This window comes from Netta rufina (assembly GCF_964035555.1).
Source record: "Netta rufina genome assembly, chromosome: 3".
Taxonomy (NCBI): Eukaryota; Metazoa; Chordata; class Aves; order Anseriformes; family Anatidae; genus Netta; species Netta rufina.
In genome coordinates this window covers 87371415-87386129 of record NC_140125.1, presented here as the reverse complement: position 1 = coordinate 87386129, position 14715 = coordinate 87371415, and the positions used below count along the sequence as shown (strand labels likewise).

The 14715-nt window shown below is 36.3% G+C and overlaps 1 protein-coding gene across 1 annotated transcript in view; it reads left to right on the top strand.

The window, feature by feature from the left end:
* Positions 1-8777, top strand: part of MEI4 (meiotic double-stranded break formation protein 4) — a gene marked incomplete at both ends in the record, with an annotated part of 153364 nt that extends 144587 nt beyond the window's left edge. The window contains one exon of the mRNA XM_084284460.1: positions 8526-8777. Within this exon, the coding sequence (XP_084140586.1) occupies positions 8526-8777 (252 nt within the window). The remainder of the gene's footprint in view (positions 1-8525) is intronic.
* Between the last annotated feature and the right edge of the window lie 5938 nt (positions 8778-14715).

Sequence of the window (14715 nt, the reverse complement as noted above, 5' to 3'; positions counted from 1 at the left end):
AGATCATTTCAAATCCTGACATTCCCAGATCCATCATTTCTAAATGGCATCCTGCTAGCACAATGAATGACTGTTGTTGTAAATGTCTGTGTGCTTGCTGAAAATGTCATTATACATCCAAATTTTGACCTAATTTTATACTCTCTAGCATCTCTTCCTTTAGTTAAGGCCAGTTGTGCCGTTGTCAGGTTACACAGGAAAGATGCTTGGAACAATCCAGATTGAAGATTTGGCCATGCACAAAGTATGACTTGCACAGCAGAGAATGTGCCCCAAGGCTAACATCTGACATCTAACTATTCCAGATTTGAGTATAGGAAGCCTTTGGAGTTTGTTTGGTTTGGTATGGTCTAGTATATTTCAGTAATAATAATAATAATGCTCACAGATCTCAGATGTTTTCTAAGAATTCTTCCATGATTGTTTCTGATGATACTGTAACTTAGAATTGTAAGCAATGTTTTGTACACAGTCCTCTCTGTAAAGTTTTTGCATTATTTTCTGCTTCAGAAATAGAAGCCAACTTGGTTTTCTTTCAAACCATTTGTTGTCTAATCCCTTTCAAGTTTACTTTTTTTTTTTTTTTTTTGTATGTTTGTCAGGATGCTACAATTTTCAAACAGCTGTAGAAGTTTGTTGGTTTCAAAGGAATCTCTCTAAATGTAGCTGCTTTTAGAGGTACCCCAGCTTGCTGAGGGCCAGTCTTGAGCTGCATATCATTGCTTTCCAGCGCTGGTTCTGCTGTGACATTGAAAGTTCCAAACTGCTGCTCTGAAGCTCTTAAAAACCTGTGTTTTTACACTTCTGTACAGCTGTAGCACTTAAAAATAAACAAACAAATAAAATAAGTGAAAGCTTCTAGAAAACTACTGGTCTGGAGTTTTGCAGGAGAGTATAATGTGAAATTAATGGAAAAGCAAATTTGAAGGAGAAACCATATTTACTCACAGCCATACCATTTCGCTTCTGTAAAGCCTAAAAAGATTGTGGGAAGCAATCTGTTCAATTCTCTATTTTGTCGTGTTTTAGGCAAAGGAGTAACTGCTCCTAAAATGAAGCTTTACAGCGTGTATATAATCTCTCAGATACACTGTGGTGTGCTCTTTCATAAAATTTTATATTTTGCATGATTTTCAAGTAGATATCATGTTTCTATAATTTCTCACAAATTTCAGCTGAATAAGCAACATCATTTTCATGTGATTGAATTCTGATAATCTATTCAAGATTTATTCTACATACACATTCCACATAATTTGTATACATTAAGTAAGTAACTATCACTGCTTGTCTGTCCTATCTAATTTTCATGAAATCACAATACCCTAACTTGCCTCTCAAGGCTTCCTGTTAAAATTCTGCCTTTGATGGTATTCTCTGAAAGCTGAGAGGAGGTTATGGGTTTTGTTGACATAATTCTAGTGGAAAGCTGGTGTTTTATGCAGATACTAGTGTTGCTGAAAAAACATGTTTTGTGCCTTATCTAAGGGAAATACCCATTTTCAGCAGCTAGTTTTTGGAAATGTTTTATTTATATGAAATTTATATTGTATTAATTTATTTGAAATATAAATGTTTTCCTGAAGATATTTTCTGTAAAACAAAATGCAAGATTTATGCCAAAACAAGAGGAATAAAAAGTAGATAAATAAAATGCTTTGTCCTAAACCAAAGACAAAGGTTGATTAAGATAACAGTGTCTTGAACAGTCATTCAATATTCAGCCTCTGTCCATGGAAGAGGAAGAATAACTGCTGAATTGGAAGGAAGCCTATCATCTTTGGCATTCCTTTAGCATATCCTTTTTTTTATTTATGAAAAGAATACAGAGACTTTGATTCATTGGATAAAAGTGAAAGCAGATGTCATTTTCTTCTTAAAAATCTTAGGCTTGTGTCCCAACCAGCTTTGTGCTTTTCTTCATATAGGACAATGTCTAGAATCACTCTTCTTGCTATTTGGTAGATTTTTTATCTTGTTTTTCGTGGTTTTCCTATTCTGTTTTGCTGCAGCTAGATACGAGTTTTGAATAGGTATTGTGCTTTCAGTTAGTCTGAAAACTCCTATTTTATTTTATTTTTTTTCTGTTCAGACTTTGTGATTGGGAACCTGGAGTGGTTCTCTTTGGCTTTGGAGGAAGCTGACTCACTATAGCTGATGAAGTTTGTTCTGCATAGACAGCAATTGTTTGGTGGCTTCCTGAGCTGAAAATAATCTTTACTTTCCCGCAGAAAGGGAGGGGATTTTTTTTTCTCTGAAGTAACATGGTGTTGGTAGTGTGTAGGGCAGTAAAGAAGACGGGAAAAGAGGCAGGGGAACACAAGAGTGGTTATGCTGTCGGACCAGAGGCCAAATATTCTGCTTCTGACAGCCATTAAAGTAGAGGTTTAGGGAAGGGTCTGAAGATCTTTACAGCAATATTTCCCCAGTATCCAACAATCTGGACTATCTAAGGTGGAGTTTGTCTGTTTGTACATGCATTTGTATACATAACCTTTCACGCCATGCAAACTTCCAGCATTCGCAGTGTTCTGTGGCAAGCAATTTAAATACACGTTGTGGGTTTAAACTACTACTTTGATTTCTTGTCAGACCAGCCATCTGTCACTTGCTAGTTTTATTTAATGCTTTTCATCCCTCATATTGGAAGAGGTGATTTTTTTAATAAGTCAAGCTGAATGAGAGGCAAGTGTATCATGCTTGTAGAAAAACAAAAAAGCCCTGCGAGATGAAAAGCATGTTCAAAAGACTTCTTTTCAAAATGAATGAATTACGATAAAGTACTAATGAGCATATATCTGACATTACTCTCAGAATTGTGTTTGTTAGAACCACTAAAGCAAAGTGACTTTTATTTTCAGTACTTTTGTGCATTCTCCAAAGATACATACATTTGTGTTAACAAAAATGATGAAACCAATACAGAATCAGAGACTGGCTGAGGTGGGCAGGGCCCTCTGGAGGCCATCTGCTCCAACCCCTGCTCAAGCAGAGCCACCCAGAGCAGGCTGCCCAGGACCATGTCCAGGTGACTTTTGAAGGTCTTGGAAGAGGGAGACCCCACGGCCTCTCTGGGCAGCCTGTGCCAGGGCTCTGTCACCCACACAGCACAGAAGTGCTGCCTGAGTCTCAGAGGGAACCTCCTGTGTTAGCAACAGCACAGTGGTTGCCTGGGTTATTCATACACTTGGTAAATGAAAGAAACGTATGTTAGAGTATGAAGTGATGTTGTGCATGCGTTCTCTCTCACATTTTTGCTAGAACAAACCTGTCATCTTTAAGGCTGACCTAGGGAATTGAGTGGAAACTTAATAGACAATTGAGGCCATGAATGTGGTTCTGCCTGGGAAGACAGAAGGGACAGTCCATTCAAACATCAGCTGTAATCAAAGCACAGTAGGGTTTTTGGACAGGAAAAACTTCCTTCCCATTGTTGAGAACATTTGAAGAAAGAATATGAGAGCCCTCTCCTGTCCTACTTCTTTCTTTCCTCATGAGCACTACCTAATAAATGGGGAAACTGATGGGATGACAGCTTATATGCTTCCTGATCTTTAGGTTACTTTTTTTGTTATGTTCTTCTAACTTGATACATGGCTTTACCTTCTAATTGTGAAATCTGGATGCTCATGTGCTGAGGCCTCTGTCTTTTCTTGGTTTCCACTTGTAGTTAGTACCTCATTCATAATAATCATCATCCATTGACTCCCTGAAAGCTAATCAGAACATAAGCAGAGAAAGAAAAACAAATCCCAAATAGGAGCTTAAAGGTGGGGTATCAGGTAAGGCAAAACAAAATGTGTTACAGTCTGTTATCTCAGATTTTTATGATTTTGATGGAGGTTGAAAGTCAACATAAATTGTGTTAAGGGTCCCTTTTGGAGAGAAGCGTATGTCTGAACATCTGAAGAAGACAGAAGAACTTATTATGTTTTATAGATGAATTGATAGGCCTATTTTCTCCCCTTTCCCTTTATTTTTTATTTTCTACTTTTAGTCACAGTGCTTTTTCCTAAGAGGTTACAGGTATAGAGGCATTTTTTTTCTCTTCATCCAGGAAAAAAAAAAAAAAAGAAAAAAAAAGAAAAAAGAAAACCTGCATACTTTATTGCTGGTATGTTTAATTTCTTACAATCTGTTGCAGAAATCATAATACTAGATAAGAATAATATTGCTTAAGAAGGCCTGGGTATTTCTTGAAATTCAGTTTTCAAGGACTAGTACCAGTGACCCTGGTAAATGATGCATGGAAGAGGCACGATGTTTCCGGGATAAACATCTTCCCCTTGGGTGATAGAATTTAAAGGGCTTGTTCCTTTTGCTATCAGAAGTGTTTTCCATGGTATGCCAAATTACCATTTCTGGACAGACAATTTTCAGAGGATCCTTACAGCTGCTTCTCAGACATCTCACAAAAAAGCCCAGGGTGAGTCTGGCTGGGACGTGCAAGACGATGTTGACAGAATGTTGCTCAGAACTGTAGTCACAGCACGCACTGTAGCAGCAGATTCATTTGTTCTGAGAGTTTAACTGACATTTTCCCCTCTTCAATTGAACTTTCACAAACATTAGTTATTCCTTGAGCCTTTCTGCAGGCAAGTTTTGTCTTAATCTGTAAGTGGAATGTTTGAATCTCACTGAGCTACTTGAGGAGAAAGTGATAGCATCCATAAAGACAAGAAAAACTAGAATTCCAGATCCCATTGAACAAAAGATCAAAAAATGCTTTGAAAAGACTTTATTTATTATCATTTTTTAACTATAAATTTAAATAAGGAATTGTAGGGTGCATGAATTTTCCTTTAAATACTAAAAGAGTGTGTAAATCAGTTTGAACTTCCTTGGCAGGTGAATATTGATGTGGGTAATGGAGATTATGATTACTGGGAGTGATGTTAGGGAACTATGCATTTCAAAAACACAAAACAAAAAGCAATTAAAGAGAAATGCTAATCAGCTAAAGACTGTATCCTGAGGCATGGCAATTTGTAAGGTAATTACCTTTTAACAAGAGACAATGGTATTAAATTCAGAACAAAAAGATTTCCTGTAAAGTCTTTCATGTGTGCCTGCCTTTAATACTTCAGAGATGCTTATCAGCATGTTATTTAAACACTAAACAGCAATTAGGGATACCCTCAGTTACCCTACTGTGTGCTTTCTTATATGATGGGTGCTGTTGGTTTTGTGCCAACTCAAGAGGGGAAGAATCACCTCCCTTTCCCTGCTGTCCATGATGCTTTTGATGCAGCCCAGGATATGTTTAGCTTTCTGGGCTGCAAACACTCATTGCTGGCTCATGTTGAGCTTCTTGTCAACCAACACCCCCAGGTCCTTCTCATTCTCCTCTCAGCCTGTATTACCCAGCTTGTATTTGTGCTTGGGATTGCTCCAGCTCAGATGCAGTATGCAAATGCATGAGCTAGTTGTGGCCCAAAGCAGGGAGCACGTGGCCAGCAATGTAGTAGGCTTCTGGACCTCCCTGCTCCAGGGCACCACTGGGCTCCTGCTCACTTGTATTGCTCCTTGGAGCAACCTCTGTGTGACCTGGAAAGAGTGGCATGGGCTGTTTTACTAATAGCATGAGATTCCTTATATAAATGCATGAATGCTGATTAGCAGATCATTTAATGCAGCCAGGAGATCCACACAGTCCTTTGTTTCTATCTTATGTAAAGCTCAGTCTTATATAATTAATAATTTTTAAGTTACTTTACTTTGAAAAAAAAAATGGATTGAGAAATCAGAACAAAAAAGTAATTTCAAAAGTTAAATTAAAAAAAAAAAATGAAGTGTTTGCAAAATACGTTTTATTGTTAATAAACATATTTCCAAATACCTCATGAGGAAAAATCAGCAAGGACTGATCCCATCAAAAAAAAAAAAAAAAGTGTCCAAAACCCACAGTGCATACCAATCTGATCTGTTAAAAGTATGTTTATTTTTTTCTTTAAATTCTTTCTGAAAAAAATGGAGTTCATGTAAGACTTAATTAAAATTGGTATAAATATATATTGAAATTAGAGTCTATATAGAAGGTTTGCTTTATGAACATACCTCTGAACTTTCTGGATGGACTAGCTTAGTGCAAGGGTATGTATGGATGTGCACAAGTGCATATTCTGCTTCTCACTTAAACACATTGGTAAGCAAGAAGAATAGGTTTGTTATCTAACTAACCGTTGGTAGCAGTAAAGATATTCCTCTACTAATTCTGTGGCATAGATTTACATTGGTAGTAATTGCATCAATTAGCGCTACACAAAAACATCTGGGAAAAGAACTGGAGACATGTTTTGTTCAGATTATTAAATGGGTTGGAAAGGTTAATAAGCCTTGAGCCAGCAAATGTTCTAGACTGATATTTTTCTCCTGGTATTATAAAACTATTTTGAAGTGCATTTGTCCCCTGAAAAGCAATTACCTCAATAAATGCTTCCTCCGTGCCATCAGACTTACCCTTTCTGTGCGGCTAAACCCATTTTATTTTAGTGCAGTAGTATTTGCAGATGAAAGGTAATTAGCTAGCTTGCGGTTTCTATTATCCATAATCAATTAGATAGTTTACTAAGTCGCAATTAGTTGCACTTTTTGAGACCCAATGAAAGTAACAGTTGCTTAACTGCTTGGAAGAGCCTGAGGTTATAGAGGTAAGTGAAGTGACATAATTTCCTTTCTAAAACCTTTTCTATTGATTACTCATGTGAAAGGAGGATCTGAGTGAATTTGTAAGGCCAACGCTTACAAATTAAACAAAGGTTTTTCCTTGTACTTCTAATACCCAAGTTACAGCAGCTAGAAGCATAGAACTTCAAATTATGTTTCTGCATAGTCATTTTTCTCATCAGAATCATAGTTTACCATTGTATGTTGTTTCTTTTTCTATAATATTTAATGAGGGACTAACACAAATTAATAATCTGTGAATACACTGTTATTGAGGGAAAGAAAATGTATTTTCAGAGTGCTAGCCAAATGGTGATGACATGATGGTGCACAACAGAAGGAAAGAACCCTTTAAACCATGCAAGTTACAGTGTCAAGTTATAAAAAGGATTTTCCTAATTGTACAGTTGGGTTTAATTGGACTTCACAAATACTTAATATTCTGCTTTTAATTTTTTTTGTTATCTGTTGTGATAAGAATGTCAGTTTTGAATGGGGGTGGCTTTTGGACTGCGGGTTTTTTCTTACCAAGTTATAGAGAGACGTAACTGGAACTTGCAAGGCTAGGGATAATATTTTCATCAATTATCCTAATTTTTATGATGTCTGGAAAACACAGCAAAATGACTTTGCCCCATCAAGGCTTTGCAATCAGATGGCTGTGGTGTCTTAGTGTTGTCCTTGACATAGGAGGTCAATACCTGAAAGACATTACGCTGGGGAGCCTCAAACACAGATTTTAGGTTTAAGAGAAACACAAAGTAAACATTCCCCTGAACCACCATCTACTGAAGGGGCCTTACCAGGAGAAGGCAAAATGCTGTCTTTTTATTAGATTCTAGTGGGATCAAGAATCACTTGCCTCATCTATAAAAGCAATTGTTACGTAATAAATGTTATACACTGGAAAATCTAGCAGTATATGGTTTAGGGTGGTAAAATGATTTCAGACTGATTTCATAGACCTACGTCAAAGCCTAGACCTTAGCTTTGTACTCTAGGCCTAAATAGTTGTTTAGGTTTGCTAGAGCTATTGGTCCATTTTCTATGATTAACCTCTGAGTTCTGATCAACCAGCTACCATAATTGCAGTCTTTTTCAGAACAAGGTCATCTAATGTTATTGATAGATTTTACTGTTAAGCAGGACGTAGAATTTCATTCCAAAAAGATAATTCCCCAAGGTTTAAGGTTTTATCTTATCAGTTATTCCGCATGTACAGCAGAGATTATAAAATATCAGATTGAAACTGTGGTTTCCAAATACAGGACAGTTGCATTTACATCAGATAGCACTGATGTTTATAATAAGTTCTAAGTTTGGTCAGCAAGCTTATTTGACAAACTGGCACTTCCCCTTTGTAATTGAGTGAGATATGGATACTGATTTGGACGTTTTCTACTGAGAGTAAGAACCCTGACTTTTTATTTGCTTTCTAGAAGCATCATTTGCATAGATGACAACTGAGAGAATTTTTACGCTTTTCATTTCTCAGAAAATGAAAATCCACCAACTTTAATTATATGCCTAAAACAAAGCTGTTGCTGTTGATTTGTAGATCATTATTATATGTCACCGCATGTGAATAATTAGGTAGAGAAAACCTTCTTTGACTCCAGGACAGGAGGTTGTGCTGACCTTCGATATGGCAGTTTGATTGAGTTAGTTGTTTGGCTGTTACCACATAGAGGAAAACATTTCTTAGAAGTAATTGTGTCTGAATATGTAGCCATTCTAATTATATAAATACTACGTATTACTGCAAATTTTAACATTATTCTTTAAACTGTCATCTGAGATGCTGGGCTTTTGAAACATTTTCACACTGTGCTTATGCATTGATTTTCCTTTATTCCCAGATCCATGAAATATATGACATTACTCAGTATGAAAATATTTTTTCTTTGTTCATGATTCTGGAACAACTTCTTCAATATCAGACAGAAGAAAGTAATATTTCAAGCTTGGACTATGATGGAGAAGAAAAAATCAAATTTCTGAAGAACCTTGATCAAATTATTCTTCACCTTTCAGATGAATTCCCTTTGTTTTCTTTATATTTATGGAGAGTGAGTGTTCTTTTGAACTCAGCTCAAATACAAATTGATTAAAACAACCAACCTACTTCTTAACAGTGCCTTTGTTGTGGGACTGCATTGGAAAACGTTTGAGCCAGACAGGAAAATTGTAGTTATTGGAAAACATTTACTTTAAACTGCAGCAGTTTCAGAGATAATACAATTTATTTCCACTTTTAAATATACAAGAAATGTAATAATCCAGATGCTGTTTTGAATAAAAGCTATTTATTGTAATGGAAAACAATATGTTGGTGTTTGCATACACAGTGAAAATGGTACCAAAGAAAAATGTTTCAGGTGATGCTCAATATGCACTATGAACTTTAAAGCCAAGAAATAATGGGTGTGTAGACCTAGGCTTCCACATTAGGAAACAAAGAGTTCTGTAGCTTCTGTGTGCATGGGAGACGTTCGATGGTTGGGCATATTGATAATACAAAAGACTGAACATCTGGAAAAAAAAATGGCAATGACATGCTCAGTATGATGGAGCAAAGATTGCTGTCTGATAATGGAATCAGAAAAAAAAAATGTTTATTTTTAAACTCGGTAACTTATCAATACCTATTCTTCTAGGACAGTCTTAGTTTCTGATTTAATCAAAATAATTATTATCTGAGCAAAATAAAATCTGATGCTTAGTTTTACAACTTTCTTACTCTCATTGTATATTGCTTGGCTTTCCTCTGTGTGTGTAAACAGTAGGCCGAATTTACTCTGAGTTGACTAATGATTTCAAAGATTGTCTGATTAAATTTAACTCCTTTTATGATCGCTTTAAATCTTTCTGTTCAAAATTAGTGAACATTGATAAAATCTCATTTGTATGGTTACTTGTTTATTGTCCTTTTTCACATTTCATTTTTGTGCAATACAATTGTATTCATAGTAATAATTAACATCACATGTTAATAGAAACATAAAAGGCCTGTAAAATGAGTTCAACAATAGCTTAACTGATCCAGAGAAGATTTAATAAATTGGGGGTGGAGGTGGTGGTAGTTTTTATAATGACAGCATTTTTTCTAGTAGATAGACAGCATTTGAGTTTCATTATGTCTCCTTGTAGTGTATAGTCACCAAAAATCTAAAACATTTTTAGCATTTGTCCTTATCCTTCCCCTTTTTAAAGACCAATTTTTATGTCCAAAAATTATCTGAAACATGGCATTTTCAGTACTGTAAATAATTTATCTTGTTAACTTGGATGCACTTGAGATAATAAACCTATTTTTTCTACATAGGTAAAAGATTTTTTTTTGGTATTTGCAAATCCAGTTATTTTGATGTTGAATTGGCTCGTGAAAGATATTCGTATAATTGTTTATATACTGTACAACATTGTTATGTTTTTTAAACTTAGTATTTGGTATGTCATAGTGTAACATTTGTTTAATCCTTTCTTTTAGCAAACTTTCTTTCAACAGAAGTCTATTTCATTTGCAAAGCAAGTGTTCCAGAATATTCACATTAGAAAGTTAGAAAATCATATAAGTTTAGCCAAATTAAAGAAAATAAAGGTAAGTAAATAAGGACATATGTTTGGCAGCCACTCAAGAACTACTGTGCTTTTTTTTTTTTTTTTTTTTTTTTTTTAACTGTTCTATTAATTCTTGTTTGGTCAAGGTAAAGGATCAGTTCTTCCACATCCTTACATCATTCCTGTAACAGCACTGAAAGCATGTTTACAACAAGATCAAGGAAAGGGGAATAAGCAAATGGGAACTGGTATACAATTGATGTAATAATGTAAGCAATATTCAGTCATTTTAGCATTAAAAAAAAAAAAAACTTCAAAAGTGTTTTGCAAAGAAATGATATCACAGGAGGATACTGGAATCTGAAAAACAGCAAAATGAGTTTTGTTTCAAGACTCCTGTTCTGAAAGAGAATGGTTTCAAAAACAGGTTGCACACCACTGCATATTTCCTGATCTGTTGTTGGTCAATTAATATTTTTTTGATTGATGTCTTTGTTTTCTTCCTTGCATATTGTACCATTTTCTCACCAGCAAATTCTCAAGGCCACTGGAAGAGCAATGGTTGTTTGGAGAAATATACGCATCCTTCATCAGTTCTGAAAAAAATGCTGAATCGAGACATGGCTTATAAAATCTGACAAGAATGTGGATATTTGGTTTGCAGTTTTGAAAATGCTGGGGCAGGATGAGAGTGCCCCTTGTAATACCATTGTAGCAGTTTAGACAATTACTAGCAAAAGTACTATTAACTGCTCTCTGGAGCTCAGTCTTCTGTTTCAGTGCAAAATTAAATAGTGTGGTTAATCCATGTTAGCAAGCCCTGTTTTAGCTGTGGTGGGAGCAACAGCCTCTGCAACCAGGATAGTTATTAGTTTGTCGTCTTGTGTTTCTTGAAGAGATTTTTCACCAAGATGGGACTTCCCTCAAGATGAAGATGCACAGATGTAGATGTTTCGATGTCTCCATGATGTTGAGATGTCTAATTAAGAAAAACTTTAAAAGTACCCTATTATTTTGCGCTGGATCTTCAGCTGCTACCGCGAAGGTGTGTAGATCTTCTTTAAGTGCTGTGTCACATTCATTGTCTTCGTGTAAATGCCTCTGATACCCTGGAGCATCTTTAGTGGCATTGTCACTAAATGCCTCTTTTTTAGTCAACTGAGTTTAGCAGGTAATACAGTCTTGAATATGTAGCCCCTTATGACGAGAACATGCACTTAGGTGTCTTAATGTGAGAACTAAATCCTACCCTTGATATATCTTTGTTTTTAGGAGTAGGATGTCTTAGATTTAAGTCCAGTTTTTTCAAACAATTTCTGCTTTTGTCCAGTAACTGTTAGATGTGATTCATGTGAACCATCACTGTATTTAGTTTTGAAATAAATTGAGATGATAGAGCCAGTCCTCGGAGTTAGAAATTATAGGCATATATTCTGAAGTGAGGTTTTGCATCGCAGTTGGAGGAAACCTTCCAGCAGCTTGAACTTCCTCCAGGTCTTACAGTATGTACTAAATAGGGACGTCAACATCTAGCTTTTAAACATTTAGCCTCCAGAGAGGATTCCCAAATCTGGAGAAATTACATATGGTCTTTGCTGAATGGAGAAAGATGACTCAAAAGAACAGTTTAGAAGCCCCATGTGCTGAGCATAGCATGTCCAAGAGCTAAAGACTAGGAAACTCTAGAATAACTCTGAAAGAAGTCTGACTTGTTGCTCCCTGGAATGTTTGACCTGGGTTAGCCATATGGGTTTACAATTAACAGTTCAGGGATATTTCTTTTGTCTTGCTGATTTTCTTTTTGTGAATATATATGTTAGAATTTGGCAAAATGCTAATGTTCTGAAAATGCAAAGTATTTAGGGTTTTATATAGATGTATATGTGTATATACACACACGCTGACAAATTATATATTTCTATGGTCAAATTAGCAGTGCTTGTTAATTAGTAGCCAGACAGCTGTTTATGATTTTGTAATTTGTTACTTTGCCACATTCATAGGTTCCCCTGTGACAATGTTTTGTACCAGTCTGCATCTGCTTTAAAAATAATTTTATGGTAGAGTGTCTCATTTTATTAGAGTAGAAAAATTATAATACAAGAAAAGTAAATTTTTATTCTATTGCTGCTCCATTGACTGTTCTATTAACTAAAAAATCTTACATACCTGCTAATGACAGCAATGGTTGGGATTTTGAAGTGAACTGTCTGAGGATGTTTTTCTAAAATTTTATTTGGAATCTTTTTATAATGTATACGTGGTTTACTGATTCGAGGTAATTATTGCTTGTATATGTTGGTAGTAGTGGAAATTAAATTTTACCTCTTTTTTATGCTGTAATAATCTTCATTATTTTTTGTTCCAGTTATCTGTGCATTACTAGGTGATACAGAGTAACACTTTCTAGTTTACTGTGGCACAAGATTCAGCTGACATTCGTATGATCATAGAATAATTCGTGTTGGAGACCTCAAAAGGTCTCCAGTCCAACCTCCTGCTTGAAACAGGGTTAGCTGTGGGGTCAGACCAAGTTGCTTGTTGCTAGTTCAGTATCCAGTAAGGTGTTTAAAACTCCAAAGACAGAGACTGCACTGCCTCTCTGGATAACTTACTCTTCTTGACCGTTTTCATGGTGGAAAACGTTTTGAACTGTCTGAACCTCTGTTGTTTGTTTTATGCTCGGTGTCTTTAGTCTTCCCACCACACAGAGCCTGGCTTTGTCCCCTTCCTACCTTCCCCATTGGCACTGGAGACTGCTTTCAGGTCCTCCTAGATATATGTCTGTCCCAGGCTGAACAAGCCCAGCTCCTTTAAGCCACCTCACAGGGCAGATGCTCCAATTTTGGCCATCCTGGTGGCTTTCCACTGAATTCACTTCAATTAATCCTTTAGGAGTAGCATCCTAATTTGGATAGAAGAAGGCTGTGAGAGGCAGTGTTGGAACGTTGCTGAAGTCATCCCCAAATCCAGTCATTTTATCCTAAAAGGTAATCAGGTTGGCATGGCATGATTTACCTTTAGTGAATCCATTCCACTTAACTTTTTCTCCTCCACATGTCCAGAAAAGTGCTCTGAGAAGGACTCTCTCAGTGATTTTTCCGAGGAAGTAAAGTGAGGCTGACTAGATTGTAGTTCCTCAGGTTGACCTTTTTTTTCAAGACAGATAGGTGTGACATTGTCTTCTATTACCAGGGACCTCACCTGATCTCTGCCCATCTTTCAAAGACGATGCAAAGCAGCCCTGCAAGGACACTGGCAAGTTCTTTCAGCAGTCATGGATGTAGACCCCTTAATCCCATGGACTTGTATGAGCTGACATCTTGCAAATAAAACCCTAACTTGATCTTCATATACTGCTGATGGTTCCTCTCCTTGAATGCTTTCACTAAGCAGAAAGTTCTGGGAGACCTCACAGTTGAAGAATAAGGTAAAGAAGGCGTTGAGATCCTCAGCCTTATGTGGTGCCCTCAATTTGATTGAAAGGCATCTGTGAAGTACCACAATATAAATCACTTTGAAAGTCATTGGTAGTGTAATTAAGATTATGTCTGCATTTCAGAAGGATCTAGCCTTGAAAATTCAGAATCGACATCACAGTTGTTTAAAAGCATTTACTCCGAAACTCAGTTTACCTCAGGCTTTTTAAAAGCTGTAGATTTGGGGTGGACTAGTATATGGTCATATTTTAATGATCTAGGCAAACGAATCTAGGTCTTTTGCTGGTAATGGGAACAGAAGACTCAGTGACTGTTTCACCAGACCAAAATAAATCTTACAACTTCTGCTTTTCTAGTAGTTCCACAACTCATGAGCATATGTGGCCTGGAGGGACAACTGAGTGGAGTAAAACAAAACTTACTTCTCAGAGGTGAAAAGCCCAACCCATAATTTGTTATACAAAGCAGAAGTGCAGAGCAAGGACAAGGGGAAAAGTAGCTCAAACAAAAAATAGACTGGAAAGAAGAATGAGAAGTAAGGAGGTTTCAGAAGAGCAGGAGATTTTGATATTGCTGGCAGTGCTAGGTGAGATGAGGAATATGGGAATATCAGATGGCTGGGGCACAAAATGAGGTGCAATGGGCAGAGGGATTGGTACTGTAAAAAAAAAAAATATATATATATTAATCACTTACCCTTCTTTTCATAGAGGAGAGAGGAAAGACAAGGACAAAATTAGATTGATATTTAGCTAAGTATCAATTTGATTGATATTTAGTGTCATCTCACTCCCTCACTGACAAATCTGGCTCCACTTTCAGCTTCTTCCAGTCTTACCCCATAAATAAACTCCACCTTAGTGACCCTGCACAGAACTCAATGATCTGCTTGAGAGAGAAGTAGATGAAAACTACATTTGGGTTATAATCGAAGGATTAGAATCTTACATTTTTTTCAGTTTAATAAAGAAAAAAAGGGCAAGTTTTAAAATGTTTTTAATTATTCATGATACTAAAACTAAAAATAGGAAAAGCAAAAGTTTTGGAC